The sequence below is a fragment of the Rhinolophus hipposideros genome (genome assembly GCF_964194185.1).
Source record: "Rhinolophus hipposideros genome assembly, chromosome: X".
Lineage (NCBI taxonomy): Eukaryota > Metazoa > Chordata > Mammalia > Chiroptera > Rhinolophidae > Rhinolophus > Rhinolophus hipposideros.
In genome coordinates, this window is record NC_138046.1 from 35,588,804 (window position 1) to 35,612,924 (window position 24,121).

The 24,121-nt window shown below is 35.7% G+C and overlaps 1 protein-coding gene across 4 annotated transcripts in view; it reads left to right on the forward strand.

Annotated features, from left to right (window-relative positions):
* Positions 1 to 4,296: 4,296 nt before the first annotated feature.
* Positions 4,297 to 24,121, forward strand: part of CUL4B (cullin 4B) — a 35,208-nt gene continuing 15,383 nt past the window's right edge. For 2 of the 4 annotated variants that reach the window (XM_081042103.1, XM_081042104.1), the window contains exons 1-12: positions 4,297 to 4,392; positions 5,124 to 5,678; positions 7,787 to 7,902; positions 17,680 to 17,783; positions 18,293 to 18,362; positions 19,054 to 19,127; positions 19,940 to 20,102; positions 20,251 to 20,340; positions 20,638 to 20,720; positions 21,362 to 21,429; positions 22,337 to 22,455; positions 23,502 to 23,694. In XM_081042103.1, coding sequence (XP_080898229.1) covers positions 4,365 to 4,392; positions 5,124 to 5,678; positions 7,787 to 7,902; positions 17,680 to 17,783; positions 18,293 to 18,362; positions 19,054 to 19,127; positions 19,940 to 20,102; positions 20,251 to 20,340; positions 20,638 to 20,720; positions 21,362 to 21,429; positions 22,337 to 22,455; positions 23,502 to 23,694 — 1,663 coding nt within the window. In that variant the 5' untranslated portion in view covers positions 4,297 to 4,364. The remainder of the gene's footprint in view (positions 4,393 to 5,123; positions 5,679 to 7,786; positions 7,903 to 17,679; positions 17,784 to 18,292; positions 18,363 to 19,053; positions 19,128 to 19,939; positions 20,103 to 20,250; positions 20,341 to 20,637; positions 20,721 to 21,361; positions 21,430 to 22,336; positions 22,456 to 23,501; positions 23,695 to 24,121) is intronic. The other 2 variants (XM_081042105.1, XM_081042106.1) reach the window with 1 other exon arrangement.

Sequence of the window (24,121 nt, forward strand, 5' to 3'; positions counted from 1 at the left end):
GAACCACTGATTTAACCCTAAGTTGGCCCTGCTTTTGAGAAAAAGAAAAGGTGAATGCCATTGGAAGATCAAACCTTAAAGCAGGGTGGGGTTGGACAGACTATGAGATTCATTGATTAAGTGAACAGAAGGTTAAAGATAGGCCCAGCAACTCCATAATAATCAAGTATTTGGCAGGACCAAAGGAAGAACTATTATTTGGCTGCTCCAGTCCCCCACTCCCAAACTCCCAGGGAAAATGGCCCGGCCCTAACTGTTGGTCCTTAAATCTGTTTTCCAGATGGTCCCCGGTTAAGACACTAGATAAAAATCTCTGAGCTAAAGAGCTAAGACCTTAAATGGTTGATGTGCCCCAGTCAGTAAGTCTTCAATAGATAATTTTATATTAAGATAAAGGATTTTGTTAAAAATATGATATCTGTATTATTTATTTACATTTTGCTGAATACCATAGGTTCAACATTTGTTATTAAGTTCCTTGCTTTATAAAACAACTCCAGGATGGATAAAGGGTGAGTCTGCATTGTGTAGTTGGATCATCTTTGCTTTAAGCTTTGTCCTCAGTCATCCCATAGCAGTGCCTTGCTGTTGATAGCATAACAACACTTTTATTATATGTTTTTCCTGACTGCTTGGTTTGCCTTTGCTGTATTTCCCTGCTTCAAAGGTGGCCATTCAGAAAAGTGGAAAGAGAACATGGGCCACCTTTTACCCAGCAGTCGTCTTTTCTGGACACATTCTTAAATAAGGCTTGCTGCAGAAACATTTTTGGTGTTCTCCTGAGCAAGCAGTATCTCCTATTTTTTAAATAAAATCCCACACGTGGACAACAAGGCTTCCAGAAGTGTCTATCCACTGATAAGCCCATGCTCTGGCATGTTTGGAGAACCAAGCACCCAGGGGGATCACGTGACCAAAAAAAGGAAACAGGTTACACTCTGCCTTTTTAGAGAGGTGCCTACAGAAATAGGAGAATGAACATTAGAAAAACTAGTCCTCATTGTTTGAATTTCTTCCTTTATGCATATATTTACCTTTATAAATAACTACAGATTTATTTACTTAATTAAAAGACCAATTATAACTATACCTCATTTGGCAGCATTGTAAAGCTTAATTACTCTTTCTAAGATATGAGTTCAACTTATAAGATGAAAGATTCTAATACCTGTTAAGTGCCCAATCTGGTTTAGTCCGATAACAGCCATAATTGTATAGTGTCCCACATTGCATGTCTTGATTATTGTAGTTTCAGTGAGTTCAACCTTCAAAAACGTATTTTTATGTTGAGAATGTCTTTAACTTTGGTTGGCAAACTTTTGGGTGCATGGAATTTATGCTTATGTTTCAGCTAGCCCCAATTAGTTAGTTTTTGATGTAAATGATGTTTTACAAAGCAATATGGGAGGTTTTTCTTCTTTTAAATTGGTCTGAGGGTCCAAGACACACAGTTCTTTCTGGTCCTCACACATCATATAATAATATCTAAGTTGGTTTGTGCCACAAAATGTAAACGGTAAATTAAAAAATCATTATTAAAATTATATATCCATATTAAGATATGCTATTTAGTGAGGACTTACCTGGCACAAAGTAAAATGAGGTTATAAAATGTCAAAAGGAAGATTACTATTAATCATTAAGAAAAAAATAAAAAAAATTTTTTCCACAAAACTCGCTTGAGGATATTTCACAGAACACTTAAATAGTAGGTTGAACTACTGGGCCATTGAGCTAAAGCTCAAGAACCAAGATCTGTGCCTTGAGAACTGGCATATAACTCGGGAAAGTAAAGGGTTTAGATAACCATGTCAGATTAGGAGATTAGGAGCTATTATTGCTGGTATGTAGCTTAATAATATCCTTTACATTACTATAAAAATGTATCTTTGTATGGCAAAAGCAGTTTTCTTTTATCTTTATGTCTACTGCCTTTCAATTGCACTAACATCTGTAAGTTTTAAAATAGTTAGCACTTCCATACATCATTCTAAGGAATATAATTACATGAATTAGAACAAAGCCCACTTTTTTCTCCTGTCTTGAAAAGTCCTTGGTTAAAATGTAAATCCTCCTGGAAGAGGTCCTTTTGGGCCATTATCAGCTGGCCCATCCATACACCCAGCTTAGTAATATAACTACTTGAATTAGAACAATCTTGTTCATTAAATCCTGAAAATTAGCCAGTTAATCCTCCCTTACAAAGATATGGCATTATTCCATTCAATAAGTATTTACTCTGCATTTACACAGTTGTTCAGCATCTGTGAAAGGTGAGACACAATGAAGGAGGGTTTAATGTTCCCTGGTCTTAAGGTTTACAGTGTCATTAGACAGCAAGGACAATATAGTATATTCAAAACAAAAGTCCATCTTCCCCCTTTCAGGCCTCTATCTCCCTCCTTTGTGTCCCTGGAGCCTAAATTCCACTAGAGCCCTGTTCTCAACTGGGTGTCATCAAATACCACAAAGCTAATAGTGGCCCAAAGTGGTAGGTACCTTTTCTAGGAGGATTTCCATTTTAAACAAGAACATTTCAAGACAAAAACAAAGTGGACTTGTGTAAACAAAGTTAGAAAATTGATGTACCGTAGTACCTTGGTTTTTGAACATCTCCGTTGATGAACAGTTTGGTTTATGAATGCCATAAACTCGGAAGTAAATGCTTCAGTTTTTTAACATGACTCTTAAGTCGAACATGTCACACGGCTTCCGCTGAGTGCAAGATCCTGAGGCCTAGCTGTTGGCTGTTTTCGAACGTCTGGGATTATGTTAAAAAACTGAGGTACCACTATATTCTTGGAGTTCTGATTAGTCTATCTCAAACTATAGGATACAAACTGCTTTTAGTCTACCCACAATCCAGTCACTCCCTTGCTTTAAAAGACCCAGCTTGCTTGCTGGTCTCCATGCTGTCTATCCTAGCCTACGGGGTGTACTCCAATTTTTTTTTAATTTGTGTGCCAGACATTATTGAACCTCATTTTCCTTACTTCCAACCAGAAATCCTATTTTCCAGCCTCACTTGCACTTTCGATATTTCTATAAACAGGACAGGTCCTTTTACAACTCCGTTTTACCTGCTTCCACTGCCCAGTATGCCTTTCAGTCTCTCTCCTCATCTTTTTGGCAATTCTTACTTTGAGATCCAGCATAAACGTCAATTCCTCTGTGAAACTCTTTCTGACGATTCCAAAATTCCCCCTAATTTCTTGTTAAACACTTTGTACATCTGTTATAGTACTGTTATGGAAATTAGTTTTGAAACTATCTTCCCCTACTGGCTTCTAACAATGGCAGGGAGCTGCTATACGGTCTGGCATACAGTCTTTAAATACATGATTGTTGAATGATCAACAGGTTGGCAAATTTAGTTTTATTTCACACTGTGTTCTCTGCCCCCTCATGCCCTCGGGTTAAATAAAAAACTCCTAACAGAATTTACAAGGTTTACAGTTGCTAATTTAAGCAAATGTGGAGGTTTGTTGTTATGAGTAACCCATTTTAAAAATTGGGCTCCTGGAATACATTGGTAGAAAACATTGACTTTTGCCAATATTCTTCTAAAATTTCTTCTTTGAAAAAAGTGTATAAGCTGAGATTTGGTAAAAGTGGTGGCTTTGTTTAGTCTGTAAATTGTTGGGTTAATGACTGATGGGGTCGGGGTTGGTCTTGGGAATTGTGTTGCGTGTAGGGGGTGTTAGTTACCTTCCTGTTTCTTGGCCTTGGAATGAACCCTTAACTCTGGCCAGCCATCTTAGAAAATGCTCCTGGTAGGAAGGTAAAAGGATCTGCAGCTGCATTACTGAGAAAGGGATCAAAACTCAGACCCTATTCATTATTGGGTCAGTGCTGTCCTTGACACAAAAGAGACAGTTTATAGCTCAATCGAATAAAAAACTCCTTTTCTTTCTATCTAAGCTATTTTTCTTTTCCTTTCCTATCTTAACATTATGGCATTCCTCCCTAGCAGCCCGCATAATGGCAAAATTATGTTTTTCTCCATTTCGGGTTACTCCCCATGCCTTGCAACTCCTCCTTATTTCTTTATCTCTTTTAAAGTTTCCATTCCCCGTTCCCTTACTTTTTAATTCCTTCCTCCGTCCCTCTCCCCCTCCTTTTTCCCAGCTAGCTCACCCCGCCTCTGTCACCACCTTCCCTCCCCTTCAGACTCCTTCCCGCTCCATCTCCCGCCACCTTCATCAACCCACCGTCAGCCTCGCGGTCAGAAAGCTCCAATCAGGAGCTCTGAAGGTGTCTGGCAGGCCCGTCCCCTCCTCCCCTGTCCACTTCTCTTCCCCCCTTTTTCTCGCCCCCCCCCACCTTAAGTCTTGCAGACTTGGGGGGCTTCGGGTTTTGGCGCGATGAAAAGTGTCTGCCCAGTCATTTCCGGTAAGGGCGCGGCGGCGTGAAGCTTCCTGCGGGACCCCTATGGAGCGGGGGGGAGTTACCGGTGGGCTAGGGAAGGAGAGCGCTGCCAGGGAAGGGGAGCGGGACAGAGGAGGGAGAGAGAGCAAGAGCCCAGGAGCACGAGCATCTCGCGCGCCGCTTTCCTGCTGCCTGCGAGCCAGCTCCCCGCCCCCAGACTCCTGCTGTACATCTCTCTACTCCCCACTCCCAGGAGCAGACACCGCCCCGCCCTCGCCGCCACGTGACCGGAAGTGGCGCCATCTTTAGCCTCTTGTGCTATTGACAATAACAAGCCCAGGTTCTCTACCCCCTCCCCCCTACCACGACATCTCCCCTCCCAGAGAGAGGGAGAAAAGGAGGAGGAGCTGCAGCCTCACAGACTCACTGAGTCGCTCCGGCAGAAAGGGGGGAGAGAGGCCGAAAAGCAGGAAAGGGGGACGGCAGGGCTGTTTACCTGTCTGCCTCCTCATTCGTTCTGCCCCCCTTGTTCTGCTCACCCCTGGTGTCAGCCTACCCGCCTTCCCTAACCCTCCCATTCCCCCGCTGTACCCCCCCCTTCACTTTCCTTCTCGTCCTCTGTGTTTCTCCTCTCTTCTTTCTTCCCTTCCCCCTCTAGCATTGCCACCTTCTCTCCTACACGCACGCAGGCATATAAACGTAGGTTTTTGATGCTCCTCTGCCTGTTGACCCCGCTATTTTCATGTTTCCAACAGGTTTTTCTTCCCCTAATTCCTCAGCTGCTGCTGCTGCTCAGGAGGTCAGATCTGCCACTGATGGTAATACCAGCACCACTCCGCCCACCTCTGCCAAGAAGAGAAAGTTAAACAGCAGCAGCAGCAGCAACAGCAGCAACAGTAACAGTAGTAACGAGAGAGAAGACTTTGATTCCACCTCTTCTTCCTCTTCCACTCCTCCTTTACAACCCAGGGATTCGGCATCCCCTTCAACCTCGTCTTTCTCCTGCCTAGGGGTTTCAGTGGCTGCTTCCAGCCACGTACCGATACAGAAGAAGCTGCGTTTTGAAGACACCCTGGAGTTTGTAGGGTTTGATGCGAAAATGGCTGAGGAATCCTCCTCTTCCTCCTCCTCATCTTCACCAACTGCTGCAACATCTCAGCAGCAGCAACTTAAAAATAAGAGTATATTAATCTCTTCTGTGGCTTCGGTGCATCACGCAAACGGCTTGGCCAAATCTTCTACCACCGTCTCTAGCTTTGCTAACAGCAAGCCTGGCTCTGCTAAGAAGTTAGTGATCAAGAACTTTAAAGGTAACCAAGGCCAAAATCCATAATCATCTACTAAGGATTTGACACTTGAGCGGTCACGTGCTCTATTTATGTTAATATATTAAACAGTATAGAGGTGGCCTAATGTTTAACGCATAATCAATGAGGTGGAGGGAGGTCCTTTTTTTGGGTGGAGGGTACATTTTCCTGGGGTGGTTGGTATCCTTGTGCTGAAGCATATACAGGGTGTTTCTGTGCAGAATTTTGAGGTCTGTCTCAGCCAATTGTATCTAATCTGTTATTCCTTATAACATTGACAATCGGTATGAGTGACCCGGATTTTCCAGGTGAGAAATTTGTATTCTAAAGAGCTTTATTTATTTCAGGTACATAGTGAGCCTTGGCACTGCTGGGATTTTTATTTTATGCTTTAGTAGGCCACATTCCCCAGTCCTTAGAAATGCAGGTAGCAATGATGATATTTTCATGCTCAAAGAATATTTATAGTTAGGTTTATAATGTTGGATACTATATTGAAACTCATTGTGGAAGCAATATTGGAGAAAAATGTTAATGATCTCTGCATTTCTTTCCAAAAGTATGGCTTGGAAGTGAAAAATATTGTGTATACACAGAAGTAGTAACTCTGTACCACTAGTCTAAAGATAGGAACAATTACTACATTTACGTTGTATCACTAAAATGGGTTTTAAAGTACTGACCTGCAGCTTTTTGGAAAATTTGTTCATTTTTGTCTTTGAGATACGTGATTGAGAGTATTATGAATGCACTGATGCAAATATAAAATTAGCAACTTAAAAAAATGTTAATTGAGCTGAATTTGTATCTGTTGACTTGCTATTTTTCTGACTTACCTTTTCAACACCCTTAACTGGCAGGTGATAGATGCTAAACTGTTTATTAAGTAGAGAAGTAAATGAATGAACTGAAGTAATATTTACCAGATAAGTGCTTTGTGACTGAATGTCAGTATTGAGAAAATTAGATTTTCCATGTTTGTGTTTTCAACATTAGTGTAAAAATCAAGAATATGGTCTTTTTTTATCTCAAGCAGAGGGTTATAGTGTTGTTTATTTTTAACGTTTTCGTTTTTCTATCACTCCTCTCCCATTCCTAGGCTCTCTCAAGAATGTTTTAATCTTTCTGATTTAATAGTGGATAGTAGACCTTTCTAAAGTAAATATAAATTGTAATTGACTAATGTGTTCACTGTTTTCATTTGAAATATATCAATTTAATAGACAAGGATTTTTAAAGAAATGAGCTATGATCCTAATTTCATTTGCATCCTGGTTTCAGAGATTTTGTTTGTTGTTTTTTTTCTCTTCCTCCTAAACTGAAAATATTTTATTAAGGCATTAGAATGTTTCAATTTTTTTAAAAAAAGCTCATTGCTGTTCAAGGAAATTTAAATTAAAGCCTAGATTAAGATGATCATTTTCATTCTGGAAATGCTACATAGGTTCTGGAGTCATTTGGGTGTTTTAATTTTTAAAAATTTCACTCTGCTCATAAATGTAGTTTAAATTTAAACCTGAATTAAGAATGTTTCTCTCCATTCCTGTAGATGCTTCATAAATGCGGAGGTCAAACAAACCTGAATTAGAATCCCAATTTTACCACTGACTAGCTTGGTGACCTTGGGCAAACCTTACTAAATAAATCTTCCAGCCTCAGTTTCTAGGGATAATAATACCTTGCTCAGGGCATTATTAGGAAGATTAAGATGTTTGTAAAGTACTTTGTACATAGTGGGTACTCAGTATTTTAAATTTCTGGCACAAAATTCATGTTGACCAATTTAGATTTTACACAGATCAGGATTGCTATATTTTATCTGTCATTCTGGAATTTTTATTTTTTGAAGCAATACACTCAATAGGAGAAAAAAAAAACCTCACCTTCAGTTTTAATAGGTGAGTCAAAATGATTTAAATAGTATTCTGACATTTCAAATTTTATTTTTTATACTAAGCCTAAATACAGTGGTTACTTTAATATTTAGGTGTAATAATTATAAAGATCAGAATTTTACCCTTAGAAAGCAATAATACTATTGTATTTTATGGATCCTTCTGTTGCTATATCCTACATATTATCCTGATATCAACCTTTTACATACTGTCTAGATAAGCCTAAATTACCAGAAAACTACACAGATGAAACATGGCAGAAACTGAAAGAAGCAGTGGAAGCTATCCAGAACAGTACTTCGATTAAGTACAATTTAGAAGAACTCTACCAGGTATGTATCAATGTGGATAACCTGATTTGGTTAGCATGAATTGAAGTGGGATATACATGGCGTTTACTTTTCGAAATGGGTCCTTAAGTAGACTTTTGGTTCCCTTCTAATTACAATTTCTTGATTAATTTATGCACACTTTAATAAACAATGGGTACAGTCATATTGGTATAAATTGGACTTATCTTGGACCCTTCTAATTAGGATTTACAATTAGGAAGTACCTTGGTATATTAGAGGTTTTACCTGTAGTGTAATCTTATAACCTAAATCTCAAAGATGATTTCTGGAAACATGTCATTCTATTGTGATACTTTTCGCTAAGCTGTGTTACTCACCAATAGGAAAGACCTCAAGAAATGCAGATATTCTCCATAAACTTTATTCTACCTCCTTCCGATTAGCAGCCTTTTGCCATTTCTTTTTATGTTCATTTTACCTCCTGGGCTGTAAGACATGCCTTAGCTAAAAATGAGCCGCAGGTTATAGTCCAGCGACTTGGTCTGAGGTTCAGGTTTGTTTCTTTTGCTTAACAAACGTGTCTGTACTTGAAGTGTTTAATTTAAATATACGATGAAGGGCAATTACTGATTTAGATTTCTTGCTACCGAGATATTTTACCCTACTGTATTTTTGACACAACCAATTCAAGAAGTTACTTTTCACTATACCATCAGCAGCTTCATATAAAAAAATACTTCAAAACCCAATAGCTTGAGTTTTTGTATCGATGAGTACCTTGTAGGAAATTATGTTGGTTCAGCTTAGCAAAATTTGTAGTTTTCATCTATTCATTTTAGTTGCGGACGTAGTATGATGATGGACAAACCCTGGATTAGGAGTCAGAGACAGAGGTTTAAGATCTAGTTTTGGCTGCTATTACCCTAGTGATCTTGGGAAAGGAACTAAGAAACCTCCCTTAGCTTCAGTTTCCTCTTCTGTAAAATAGGGGAGAGAATTCCTGCCCTATTTACTTCATGGTAAGTAAGAATCAAATAAGATGTGAAAAGCATCTTGAAGCACTATGATACAGAAATATAAGTCAAACTTTTTCATAAGCCACAATGTGGCTTTTCCACTTGTGAAAATTAAATGAGTCAATGCATGCAAAACACTCAGAACAATGCCCTACAAAAAGTAATAATGCTATGTAATACCATAAGCATTACAAAGCTGATAATATAAGCATGATAATGCTATGTAAGTTTCAGGTGGTAGTGGGTAGTACCTAAGCTCTTACTTCAGGATAAACCCACCTCATTTGGCTATGTTGGTATATTACTTACATGGATCCTGAGTTGTACAATAATAAAAGAAGAATTACGGAATTAGAGTTGCAAGGGCCTTAAGTGATCTTGTCGTCCAATATCTTTTCTTTGTATAGTGCACATGGCAGTTTACAAAAAAGGTTCATCTCTTATTATCTCATTTAAGCATTGTAGAAACCCTCCGTGAAGTATATAGGATAGTGGTACTTATTATCCCCATTCTGCTAATGAGGAAACTGAGTCTCAGGGAAATTAAATAATGTGCCCAGAGTCATATATTGGCAGAAGAGGGGACTAAAACTGAGATGCCCATGTTTCTAGTTCAGTGTATTTTCCCTTCCCCACTGTCTCACTAATACACCACAGCACTTCAGATACCTCTGTAGTGCAGCGTTTGAAGCAAATAAATAGTTTTACTTTAGGAGAAAAACTCTTTCTCATCAAAGAAGGTGATTTTTTTTATTTGTGCACATATAGGATGTTTATTTGGATATGCTGGTGTGCAGCATCTTTAGTTTCAATAATGTGTTACTGTATATATTTTGTTTTTATAACATATTGATTGTGGTTGTTAATGAACTCTATTTACTTTATCTTGAATATTTTTCTAGAGCTTTTGGGTTCCAAAATATTTTTCCTGATAAACTGATTCTGTTAAATCCCTTTATGTTTTAAGACCTCATAGTTTACATTTTTGTGTTTTTCCTTTTTTGTACTTCTGAGTTATTACCTGCTGTTGTTCAGTTGCATTTCTTTTTTTATAGTGTAGTTGATATACTCAATTACATTTCTTTAGCCTAAAATCAGTGTTACAATTTTTCACTCTTCATTTTTCATAGTACTTTACTACGTCTGTTATAATAAATTCAGAAGCCTTTGTTTCTAGCTCTTTTGTTGTTTTTCACCTTAATTTTATAAATACTCCTGTGGATTGTTCTCAGAAAGGTTGTTTTGAGATGATTAAGTTTAAAAACGAGGATAAAAGAATAAAGGGAGTAAAATTATTTATACCATCTGGATTTCAGGTGCTTGTTTGATTTTGACTGGTCGAAATGTAATTTAAAAGCACTCTCCTAAAATTGAAACAATAGAGAAGTATGTAGTATACCAAACAAAAGTTCTCCAAACCTCTCATTCTCCCATCTGACCCTCTGTCCCTGAAGTAAGCACTTTTTTGGCATATTTGACTTTTTTCTGTGTGTTCAAAACCATTTTGTTTTAAAGCTTAAGCATGAAAGTCCCTAGTATGAATTGCATGTAGTATTGCCTCCTAAGTTTTTAATTTTGGAAAAGAACATGCTCTTCTGAGTATATTTTCAGTTAGCAAAGGTTGTCTTTTAAAAGTGATTTTTAAATGAAAATAGTTCCTGAGTTTAAGAAATACCTTTCCTTGACAACCTTGAAATCCTGTAAGAGTGAGGCAATGGTTAATGTTGCTTTGGTTTGCATTTTTGTTTGTTTACTTGTTTTTCGTTGACTACAGATAGGAGTGTGATTAAATGCATTGCATGTTGAGTTGATCAGCCTAAAGATTAGAGATCTGCCACTCATGATAACTTTGGGCGAGTTACTTCTCTAAGCCTTGGTTTTCTCATTTGTAAAATGAGGAAAACTAACACTACCTATATGGCAGGGTTTTTTAGTTGTAAATAAAATCCTGCAAAAAAGTACTTAGTACAGTGCCCGCTATATACTGGTGTCGTCGATGATGATGATGATGATAATGATGATGATGATGATAATGATAGTAAATATTTGAGTCTTTAAAAAAGATAACTTTATCTTAGATTACATTTTATTATGTAGCTCTAAAGCCACACATGTTTTTAAATTCTAAATCCACACTGAGCCAGAACAGCTGGCTGATAAATAGATCACATTCTAAATATGTATCAGTAGACACCATTAGCCAAATTGAAAAAAGTAATAGAAAAAGAGAGGAATTCTAGGAACAGTGTCCCTCTGCACTTTCTCAAGAATTTATCTTTACATATGGTAATATATTTTTACATATGGTAGCTTAATAATTGGAATTTTGGTTTTGGCGTGTGACTTTTTTCTAAGTAATATTTTAAATAGTGGGATTATTTTCCTCATGTTCTCAGCCTTTGTATGAATAGCTATGTAGTGTTTTTAAATCAGTTGCCTTTTTTGGAGCTGGTTGGTTGTTTATTTATGAAAGTGTAACATTTGTTCTTTTTTATTTTATTAAATTTATTGGGGTGACAATTGTTAGTAAAATTACATAGATTTCAGGTGTACAATTCTGTGTTACATCATCTATAAATCCCATTATGTGTTCACCACCCAGGGTCAGTTTTCCTTCCATCACTATATATTTGATCCCCCTTACCTTCATTTCCCACTCCCTCCCCCCTTACCCTCTGGTAACCACTAAACTATTGTCTGTGTCTATGAGTTTTTTTTCTCTCATTTATTTGTCTTCTTATTTGGCGGTAAGAAAAGATGAAATAGGACAATTTGTGATAACATGGATGGATCTTGAGAGTATAATCCTAAGCGAAATAAGTCAGACAGAAAAAACAGAGAACCATATGATTTCACTGATATGTGGTATATAAAACATTTATTCTTTTTATCAGTCCATTAGAATTTTTCATTCCTGGGTGTTCACCACCCAGAATCAGTTCTCCTTCCATCACCATATATTTGATCCCCCTTACCCTCATCTCCCACCCCCCACCCCCTTACCCTCGTAACATTTATTCTTAATACAAATGTCTGGCTATTATCTTTGAAGGCAACCCTACTCCATACTTCAATTCTGATGAAAATAATTTTATTTATATTAATAACAGGAACTTTTGTTTGGTTAGATTTTGTGAAATAAATCTTAAATAATGAATCTTTCTATTAATGTTTCGTTTATTGAGTAGATAAGCGCAAATAGTGCATCCATCTCAGTATAGGTTATTATCAGTTGTAAAATCTGGTTGTTTAATTAATCAGTTAAGGGTTATAGGAGCAATTAGATTCTTAGCAGAAGTGAATAGCTATTGTTTTCTATGTAAGTTTGTTTAACTGTTGTCACTCTGTTGATGTTTTTAAGCTTATGTATTGTTCCTCTTTTGTATTAAAGTATAGTTGATGTATAACATTAGTTTTATGTGTACAACATAGTGATTTGTCATTTATATACCTTATGAAATGATCACCATTGTAAGTCTAGTTAACCATCTGTCACCATACAAAGTTATTACAATATTAATGACTAGGTTCCCTATGCTGTACGTTACATCCCCATGACTTATTTATAATTGGAACTTTGTACCTCTTAATCCCCTTCAATTTTATCAACCATCCCCAACCCCCCTTCCCTTTAGCAACTATCAAATTTCTGTATATAGCAATCTGTTTCTGTTTTGTTTTATTCTTTAGATTCCACATACAAGTGAAATCATACAATATTTGTCTTGCTCTGACTTACTTCTCTTAGCATAATACCCTCTAGATGCATCCATGTTGTTGCAAAAGGCAAGATTTCATTTTTTATGGCTAAGTAATATTATATATATATATATATATATATATATATATCACATCAGCTTTATCCATTCATCTATTAATGGACACCTGAAGTATCTCCAAAGGAGACATAGAGATGGCCAACAGACACATGAAAAGATGCTCAGCATCAGAAATCATTAGGGAAATGCAAATCGAAACCACAATGAGATATCACCTCGCAGTTGTCAGAATGGCTATTATCAAAAAGACAACAAACAACCGTGTTTTCCTGAAAATAAGACCTAGCCGGACAATCAGCTCTAATGCATCTTTTGGAGCAAAAATTAATATAAAACCTGGTATTTTATATTATATTATATTATACCCAGTCTTATAGTAAAATAAGACCTGGTATTTATTATATTTATTATATTATATATTATATATTGTATTTATTATATTTTATATTATGTATATTATATATGTTATATATTATACATATCATATCATTTCATATCATATCATGTCATATCATATCATATCATATCATATCATATCATATCATATCATATCATATTATATTATACCCGGTCTTATTTTACTGTAAGATTTACTATAAATTTTTGTTCCAAAAGACGCATTAGAGCTGATTATCTGGCTAGGTCTTATTTTCAGAGAAACACGGCAAAAAGACAACAAACAACAAGTGCTGGCGAGGATGTGGAGAAAAGGGAACCCTCCTGCACTGTTGGTGGGATTGTAAATTAATGCAGACACTATGGAAAACAGTAAGGAGGTTCCTCAAAAAATTAAAAAGAGAACTACCGTGCACCCCAACAATTTCATTTCTGGTTATTTACCTGAAGAAAACGAAAACACTTAATTTATAAATATATGTATCCCTATTTTTATTGCAGCATTATTTACAAAAGCCAAGATATGGAAACAACCTATGTGTCCATTAATAGATAAATGTATTGCTTTTCTTTTTACTAAATTCTTAATCAATACTGTCCCTGCTATTTAAAAAAATGTACAACTACAAATTCTTAAGCCTTGATAATTTCAATCTTAAGCCCTTTTTACTAGATGTAAAACAAAAAATAATTTAGATTTCATTGTCTGGCTTCCTTTTTGCAAATTCTTAGTTTTTGATGCATTTTGGGTATCTTATTTTAACCATTTTTACTAGATGTAAAAAGAGAGTTAATTTAAATTTTATTGCAGTATCAGTTGTTGAAAACTTTTGTGGTATGTTTTCTTTCTATAAATACATGGTTTGAAGAATAAGACGCAACCCATTAGGCCAATGACCAGAGTGCAGCACACTGGTGGGAATTTAATATCATTCTTAGTGTCTGTCATTGTTAAAGCAGAAAAATGTCTAGATTTCCTCCCTTACCATGTTTAATTTTTTGTTTGCACTTTTTGTATTGTTTATCCTTATTTTAATCCTCATTATTTTTTATTCTAGTCTTACCCTCATTTCTACTCCTTCCGTTGTCACAAATGCAATCTTCTGTGCCTTTGCTGTTTCTTAAATCCTGTATTCCCCAAAACATCAAATTTCATGAACTGTAGTTTTGCATTTAATTTGCTACATGTTTATATTTTCTTTGAAGTGTTTTTTCTCAGACAGACATTTTTTGATGTGACATGTATGGATTTTGGAGAGGAGGGCCTAGGATTTGGAGGAATAAGGATTAAAACCTTGCTAGAGTGTTTTTATTTTATACCTGATTACTTTCAAAAAGGATTTAAGGTAGTATTTTTTTTTACCAGTAATGATTGTGAGCTTAAGTGAAAAGACAGTTTGATTTAAGAGACTTGTATAACTATCTAGAATCTGCTTAATACCTATAGTTGCATGTGAAACAAGGTTATTTTTGTAATAATTATACTAGATCAAACTTTCAGGGACTTCTAAAGTATTTAGTGAAATGTAAAATAATTAATACATTTTTAAAAGTGCATTTCAAAGATGTGGAATAAAATAGAGCTTACCTCAAACTCCTAAGTAGTGATTTAACTTTTTTATTCATGCTTCTATCCCAGCACCTAAAAGTATACAGAGTAGTACTTAGTAAACACTCAGTCCTTGTTGAATCAGTGACTGCTTACTTTGTGCGAAGCTGGTCAGAAGCCAGGGGCATATAGAGATCACTTAATGCTTGCTCCTAAGGTGCTTATATTCTAGTAGGTTCATGAAATCAGTAGTCTGTGACCAGCATTTTTATTAAGACATAAAATAGAAAATATCAGAATACATCACACAGAGTAATGATAAGTGTAGTTTCATGAAGATTTTGTTTCAATTATATAACTTTATTTTATGTACAGTGGATTATGACAAAATGTATTTCTTACTGTGGCTTGTCAAAAATTTTTGGAATCCACTCTTTTAAGCACACATGACTGCTCCAAACCTTCTTTAAAAGTGAGGAAAGCAGAATGTTTAGATCACAGGGTGTGTAGAATATTCTAAACAGACATGAGACTAACCTGGTTGAGATTGAGCCTTGGATGCCATGCTAAAATGTATGGTGGTAGGGAAGAAAGGGTTTTATTGGGCAAGGCAAATATTTGTTTTGAATACTTAATGTATTTAGTTGCCTGGTTCAAAGTCCCCAAAATATTACAGAGCATGTAGTGAAAAGTTTCACTTCCACGCCATCCTCCAAATCCCATTTAGTTCCCCTTTCTGCAAACATTATTAGTTTAGGGGGTATCTTTCCAGAGATGCTTTATGAATGTAAAAACAACTGTGTGTGTTTTAATTCATTTTCTCTTTTCTACATAAATGATAGTAGACCATGCATCACACTTTACTGTTCAATTCTTTGTATTTTTTTATACCTGTTAGGGGATTTCTCTATAGCAAACAGTACATGAAGAGCTTGATGGAAGGTTGTCGAGGAAAGAAAATGACTAAATCTGGTCTGTATATTAAGAAATAGTCAAGGCTAAATTAGAGAAGCAGAGTGTTCTCTTCCAACTTGACCTTCAAAATTTATCTTAGATGCTCCTGATTTTCCTGCTTTTCTTTCCTCTAACATCTTAAACCATCCTCCAACTAAACACAAGTTTGGCTGTATACATATAAACCCCAGCTTAATTATCTCTTTCTCATTATTCCCACTAGGTTTTTATCTATTTCCTTCTGGGTCTTTGGGACTCCACTTCTTTACCGCCGCTCAGGAAGCCTTTCCTGACATGCCCCTGCCATGAAGATTGGGTTAGGGGCCTTGACTCCTCTTATCCCCATCATAGCACCTAGCACAGTGTATTGTAATTGTATGTTTTCTGGCCAGTTTTCTCCTTACACTATAAAAGCCCCTTCTATGTACAGAACACATCGCTAGACATAGGTATGTTAGTTTTTTGAGTATTTACTGTATTCACCTGGTTCAAAGCTCAAAAAGTATTGAAGAACATAGAGACTTTAGCATATCATCCTTGTTTGTCATTAAGGAGAATTGGGGGCCAGGATATACACATAAAAGATACAGTACTGACTCCGTGACAAGTCAGTGTGTTATGATTGGTGATACTGCCAAGTGAGTCACTGGTTGCTGTGGCAGTTAAGGAAAGCTTATTGGAAGAAGTGGGACCTAGTTGAGTGGTAAGGGAATATGATGTCTTGTGTGTGAAGATAAATAGATGCACTGAGAACTACTGTATGGGAGAAGGAGGAACACAGCAGAAGGGAATGGAGAAGTAGGACTTGGAAATGTGGAGAAGATGAAGGAAGATAAAATCTAAGCAGGGAAATGAGAAATGCTGAGAAAATGAGTCACTCAAAAGGAACACTGAAATGCAATGGGAAGAATATTAAAGAAGGAAGGGGGAGATTCCATAGAGGACCAGTGTGAACAGAGAGACACATGAAATAAACATAAAGACACCTTTAGGCATTTGTTGCCTAACCCAAGGCCCTATGGAAAGTGGCCAGTGGAGACTTAGCCTTCTTATTCCTCAGCTGCTGGATGTAATTGTCCTGCTGTTTCCTGGTGAGATGTAGTGACTTCTTTCCTCCTCCAGTGATGTAATCGGTTTCCTTTAAGCTTTCTTTTCATTTGCTAATTCATTTACTGGACCTGCATACTGGAAATATAACTTCCAACTACATATTTATAAAATTCCACTCCAACCAACAAGTTGGGTGCTCCCTTCGAGTTAATGTTAATGGAATTTTTGCCTTCTGTTGTGGTGAGAAAGGAATCCTGGTGTTATACTTAAGTCATTCATTACTAGTTGGAATTGTAGATTATATCAAAGTTCATCGGAAGAGTTTTATCATGGCTGTTGTTTTAAATTTGAAAACATTTTGATACACATAACAAGAAACTCACTGAAATCTGAAGTTTGTCCCTTTGGGATCTCAGTATAAAAGAAGACCAATTCAGCTATTAGAATGAAGTAAAAATACAGTCATTTCCTTCTGTAATTAATATTTATACAGTTGTGCAAATTTTAAAAACCTATATTTAAATATTCTTAAACTGAAATGTTCAAGAAAAATCCTTGACGTTTAATTATATCATACTTATAATACTGCTAACAATCATTTCTGCATTGTTCTGTTTAGGAAAACCAAAGAAAGTATAAATAAATTTTAATTCAATTGTCGTGAGACTGCCCAAATCTTCTGATAAACAATTGGTGAAATTAGTTTTTAAACTCAAAGTGGATTTCTGCTTATGAAAACAATTAACAGTTTAAGAACAAGACAGCATTCATATGTAGCAGTTGTTATACATTGGATGTCTTCACAGGGGGGACCTTGGCTTTATTCCCTCCATCCTTACCCTTTACAGCCATAATCAGTATATTAATTGGTGTTTTTTGGTACAGTACATTGGCTATGAAAAAGTTCACCACCCACATCGATAAAATTTTGTGTTTTACTTTGTGTTTTAAATGGATGCATAACATTTTAATAAGCTGACGTTGTAAAAATTGCAAACTAATAAGAATTTGATGTAAATATTTGAGAGCCTCTCCATTCTTTCCTTAAGCAAGTATGTGTTTAATCCTGCAGGCTGTAGAAAATCTCTGTTCTTACAAGATTTCTGCAAACTTGTACAAACAGCTGAGACAGATTTGTGAAGATCACATCAAAGCACAAATTCATCAGTTCAGAGAATATCCTTTTAAAAACAAAACATCTTGTATTTTTATCTTCTCCCTCTCTGTCCCTTACTATTTAATCCAGCTTGAAATGGAATATCTGTGTTTTATAGATGTGTTATTTTTGTTCATTTTGCTTCTAGAGAAAGAAAAAACAAATTCTGATTTTTTTCAGCTTTAATTAGGGCCTAAATCTACATTGTAGTACTAGTGTAAATAAGATGTCCTCACATCTTTACCCTTTTTGTCCTAACAAATTTCCATTTGAGGAAAGATAATCTTCTAAAGGAAGTCATAAACTGAAAACACAATGCTCAATTATGTTAAAGACTTGTTTTTAAAGGCTTTTTTTAGTGGGATCTAAATTGTTTCTATAGTTAAAGAAATAGCATTTTGTTTTATAATTAAGTGTTATTAAGTTTCATTTAGTATGTAGAATATTCCATGTTTAAGACAAATATACTCTTACATCACATGTATTACTTGTACTAAGCACTTTAAAATATCCTTGACATACATCTCATGGATTCGTTGGATAGTGTTCTTTTTCTAAAGAAGATTGATAGATGCTGGCAGAATCACTGTAGACAAATGGTAAGCTGGAAAAAGTATTGCATTTCAGCTAAATATCGTAGTTAAAATTACATTTCTTCAAATACAGGAATGTTCACTTTGAAAACTTTGCAATAGGGGCCTGCCTCAATATCTGCTCTTGTTTTTGACACACTTAACCAAAAAGAATTTACCTCATTAAAAACATTACATTTTGTCTCTCAGTCTTGATGGATATCCCGTTCACTATTCGATTACCTGTGAAGGTGTCTGATGGTCCTGTATTTTGGCTTATTTACATCACAACCTTTTCCTTTCTCCCTAATCTGGTATTACTTTATACTTTATGTTCTGAAAATTAAAAATCTTAAAATCCATCCCCCCGTCCAAAACCTCACATGTACAATTTAAGGCAGCTTTACCCTGAGCACTGTGATCTCCTCCCCCACCATCCCATTCCCTGTTTATGTTTTCAGTTATTGCTCAAGTTGCAAAGAAGTCATAGGATCATTTTAAATGTCCCTTTCCTGGAAACTACAGCGAGGATTAAGATAATAGAGTAGTTTAATAAAAGTGGTGTGGACATATTCTCAGATAGATGTTTATCTCTGTGTTTGATCCTACTAGTCTAGTATATATTCACGCAAATCCTGCAATTTTTATCGAGAACAAATATTTCAGCTTCACAAAGTATAAAAAATGTTTGATTTCTTTCTTTTTTTTTCATTGGCAGATCATGATTAGGAGCATTTTTTTGTTTCTGGATAGAACTTATGTTCTTCAGAATTCAATGCTACCCTCCATTTGGTAAGGATGCCAGAAAAAAAATTATGAAAAGATTTATTACAAATCATAATCAAATCTTAATTATACTAATTGAAGAGACTAAGTGATACTGTGAATATTCTCTTTAAAAACTCACATTTGGCTTCTAGATTCATATTTACAGCAGTTTTAACTTCTTAGCTAATGTTTTACTTTTGCTAATATTGGATATAGCTAACATTTCCTGAGCTTATACTAATTTATGAAGAAGTTTGTTTTGTTAACTAAGGAAATTTAAGGAAATTTAAGTTTGCTCTAGACTATATGAGTGTGCATCATTTTGGTGCTGATCAAGAGTTCGTTCATTATCTTTTAACATTATTATGGAAAATTCCATGTATACATGAAAATAGAATAGTATAATGAGCTCTCCCACCATTTACCTAGCATCTACCTACAGTAATTATCAGAGTTCACTGATTTTTGAGTACTAATGCCAGATGACAAATGACCAATTAAGCCTTCATTACCAGTACATGAAGACCATTTTTTAACTTTGAACTAATTTTATCTCTTAATTTGACCAAGGAAAAAATCCACCAAAGGAGATAATAAACAAAATTTAGTTATGGAGGAAGGCAGGAATTTAGCTTCAGTTTTCATTAAAGAAAAAATGAGTTTCCTGTGTACTTTAATAATGTAATTTAAAATTAAATGGGTGGATTTTATCCTTTTACAATTGCTGCTTCAAAGTCTGGAGCCCTAATTAACATGTAGTGAGAAGTTAAGCAAGCCACTCCAGAGTAGTATTGTTGTTCAATTAATGTAGATTACATATATTTTTTTTATTTTAGGGACATGGGACTGGAGTTATTTAGGGCTCATATTATAAGTGATCAGAAAGTCCAGAATAAGACAATTGATGGCATTCTTCTCTTGATTGAGAGGGAAAGGAATGGTGAAGCAATTGATAGAAGTTTACTCCGAAGCCTTTTAAGCATGCTTTCTGATTTGCAAGTAAGTTAACTACTTCACTTAATACAGAGCTGATGGCTATCCCTAGTTTGATGTTTAAAAACCACATTCATAGTGCTGTTCACTTAGAGGACATTCAATAAATATTTAGTGAATAAGTAAACTCCTTTATTTTGTTTTCCCCTCCCAGATTTATCAGGATTCTTTTGAACAACGATTTTTGGAAGAAACTAACCGGCTTTACGCAGCTGAAGGCCAAAAATTAATGCAGGAAAGAGAGGTATTTAAAAACCATGATTAAGTCTACTGTATCTCAGAATAGACTTTACTTTATAGAACATAAGCTTCTCTTCGCATTTATCTTCCCAACATTGTGATGCTTTTCTCTCACTTAGGTGCTCCTTTCTTTTCGCTGTTCTTAAAGGGCAGAATTCTGGATCATAAACTCTGCCTATAATTTTACATATGATTCAACCCTGTTACATTTGACAGGGCTGCTCCCAGGATCTTTTGGACTTGACATTTTCTGAATGATTTATGGGGAGGAAAACAATAATATAAAAAACTATCTTTGTAGGTTCCTGAATATCTTCATCATGTTAACAAACGTCTAGAAGAAGAAACAGACAGACTTATTACTTACTTAGATCAGACCACCCAGTAAGTATTATGTGCTCTGCCTAATAGCCTTAACCTGTGCTGTTGAATCGCTTAAGGCACTTTAGGCATCCCCAAATATGTTAGTAACTATTTTCAGGTGTGATTTGAGATTTTTTTTAACAATTGTTTTCATAATGCAAACTTCAAGTTGTTATTTCCCCTAATTAATTAGATTTGATCAAGGATTTGATTATGGGTTGTGTGTATGTATTAAGGATGTAATTTTAAAACATAGTATTTGAAGCTGATGGGATCTTTGAAATTTTCAAGCCGATTACAATTCAGTGGCTGTTCATAGGACAAACTATGTATGTGCTTCCCTAAATATTACCAAGCAAGAAGTTCCTGAAAGCAGCATAGATAACTTTTTTACCTTCCTAATAAAAGCAGAGAAACTTGGAAAAAGCCAGCTACAGAAGACCTTGGAAATATTTGTTTCATGATATAAATCAAATTCTGAAATATGCTGTCTTTTCCTTTTAGGCATAAAGTAGAGTAACTCTGAGCACCTATAAATTTATACATAGGATAGGAATATTAAAATGAACATAAAACAAGCTATTTAATTTCTCCCCCAAGAAAAGGCTTTAAATTTTCAGCAAAGTCAAATCTCAATAATTCTAAACTTTTTTTCCTTGTAGGAAGTCATTAATTGCTACTGTAGAGAAACAACTTCTAGGTGAACACTTAACAGCAATTCTTCAGAAAGGTAATGGGCAATTTATAAACCAGATTACCTCTAAAATGGTAGCAGCAGACAATTAGAAACAGATTTTAAAGATTACCCTTTTAAAAGCTTGATAGCATGTGGGGGCTGCATTTCTGAGGATGGACACAATCCTTTTCCCCTACTCATCACACTAAATTTCAAAAGGTGCTTCCTTATTTAACTTAAAGGTATGGGAGCTAAAGTGAGAGTGCTCCACCAACACCAATAAAGAAACTGGGAACTTGGGAATTTGTGACTTTGTGAGACTACAGTAAGGAAAGGCATTCATTTTTGCACTGAAGTGCTTTTGTTCATAGCATATAAAACTGAGCACTTGTAAGTGATCTCCTGCATGTACTTTGACAATGCCACAAATAGGCAAAAGCCTTACCTTTCTCTCCAACCATCTTTTCTTTTGTATAAAATGGATATATTTTAGAACTTTAATATAGTTATACTATTATTTCATTCTGAAAATCAAATACATTAGAACCTCATTTAAACTTGGCCTATTAATGTATGGTTTTGATATACCACAGGCCATATCCAATGGTCTGAAATATAGCTATGTACACTAATGGCTAATGTATATATGAGGTATTTATATACATGTATATTTATGTAAAGCAGTGTTTATAAATTGGTTTATACATCTCATCTACCATGCTTAATAGTACAAACCATTACACAATTATTTTTTATTTTTATATAGGCTAAAGCTCCCTATGTATAATTTTCACTTGGAAAGGTGATTGTCTATTTGGGTTTAATTCAAAGCAAATCAATATTAAAATTCACAGATTAGTCATAGTTCAGACCAGTATTGCAATAATAATTTAACTTAATTTTCATTAAAATAGCTGACATCTGCGCTCATTTTTTAATATGAAAATGTTTCAAAATTCAGGTTTAAATAACCTTCTTGATGAAAACCGAATTCAAGATTTATCTCTCCTGTATCAGCTTTTCAGTAGAGTTCGAGGTGGAGTTCAGGTTCTCTTGCAACAGTGGATTGAATACATTAAGGTATTACCAATTAACCGGTGATTTTTTTCTCTCTCTCGTGGCTTATAATCTATATACATATCAGCAAGTATTTCGTACTTGTTAGATCCAATTTTTCCCCCTTTCTTCCACCTGTGCCTCCCCCACCCCCATCTGGTTCAAGCTGTTGTTTCTTAGTCTAGTTGTGTAGGACACAGCTCCCTGGCCCATGCTGGTATTATGAGCCTTGCGCTCCTCCCAGCTGAGGCAGTCGGTCGCCAGTTGGCGGTCAGCCGCTCACAGCAGCTCTCACCAGTTGCTGGCCACTCACACTGGGCACCGGCCACTCATGGCAGCACACGGTAGCCCGCGGCAGCGCACAGCAGCCCACAGCAGCACACACAGCGCACGCTAACCTATGGCTGCTCAAGGCAGCCCAGCTCCAGGGAGAGCTGTTATTCACAATCTTAGCTATAGAGGGCGCAGCTCACTGGCCTATGTGGGAATCGAACCAGCGACCTCGGCATTAGGAGCACAGTGCTCCAACCACCTGAGATACTGGGCCAGTCCATTGCATTTTTTATTTTTTATTTTTTTTAAGTAATGGGAGTTTTGAGAGCAGTCATCCTGAGAATAATAGCTGCATATCAAATCAGTATTAATACAGTTACCTTTTTGATGTCTACCTTTATTTGTAGCTCTAATACTTATAGCAGTGAATGTGGGAAAAGAAAGGGGACTTTTTTTGGATCCAGAATTCCTTTCCCTTCTTAAATCTTAACACTGAAGCCAGATTGCCATTTAAAAAAAAAATCAAAGCTGATTTCTTTAAAAGTAGAGAAAAGAGCCTAAAGACTTATAATTATGCCCTGTTATAATATTGTATACCCACTGGTCATTCCTCATTTTGTGATTATATTAATAGATGAATGGTGTTTTATCACTTTATTTTTCTTTTCCTGATTTAGTAAACAGCTTTACTTGAATTTTTTTTTGAAATATAAAACTATATCTACTTAAAATATGATTTGAGGATTGTTCATCATAGATAATTCAGTTCTAGTAAAAAGTGGTAATTTTTTTTTTAGGCATTTGGCAGCACTATTGTAATTAATCCTGAAAAAGATAAAACCATGGTTCAAGAATTGCTGGATTTTAAAGATAAGGTTGACCATATAATTGATATCTGTTTTCTGAAGAATGAAAAATTTATCAATGCCATGAAAGAAGCATTTGAAACATTCATTAACAAAAGACCAAACAAGCCAGCGGAACTTATAGGTATTTTTCTTGTCCCTTTTTCCAGTTATGTTCTTCTTTTGTTCATAAAAGTTCAGTTAATCTGAAATTTTGACGAGGTTGTAATATATTAACTCCTCATTTATTTGAGGTTGCTTAGCTGGTGGTTTCTAAGAACCTGGATGTAAGAAATAAGTCCTTCAAATTAAAGAACAGCTCAAAGCCCACTTGTCAAACATAATGTTCTTTCATTGTAAGACAGTACATTGGACCCTATTTACTTTTATTTATAATAAACTTGAGGTCAGTTTTATAAGCCTACAGCAATTTAGAGGTGGGGCAGGCTGCTGTTTTTAGAGGTCCACACTTAGGGCTACAAGAAAGGGTAGTAGAAAGTACAGTTGCCAGTGACAGAGGGAATAAATATGTCCAGGACAAAAACAAACCTAATATTCTGGGCCCATTTAGT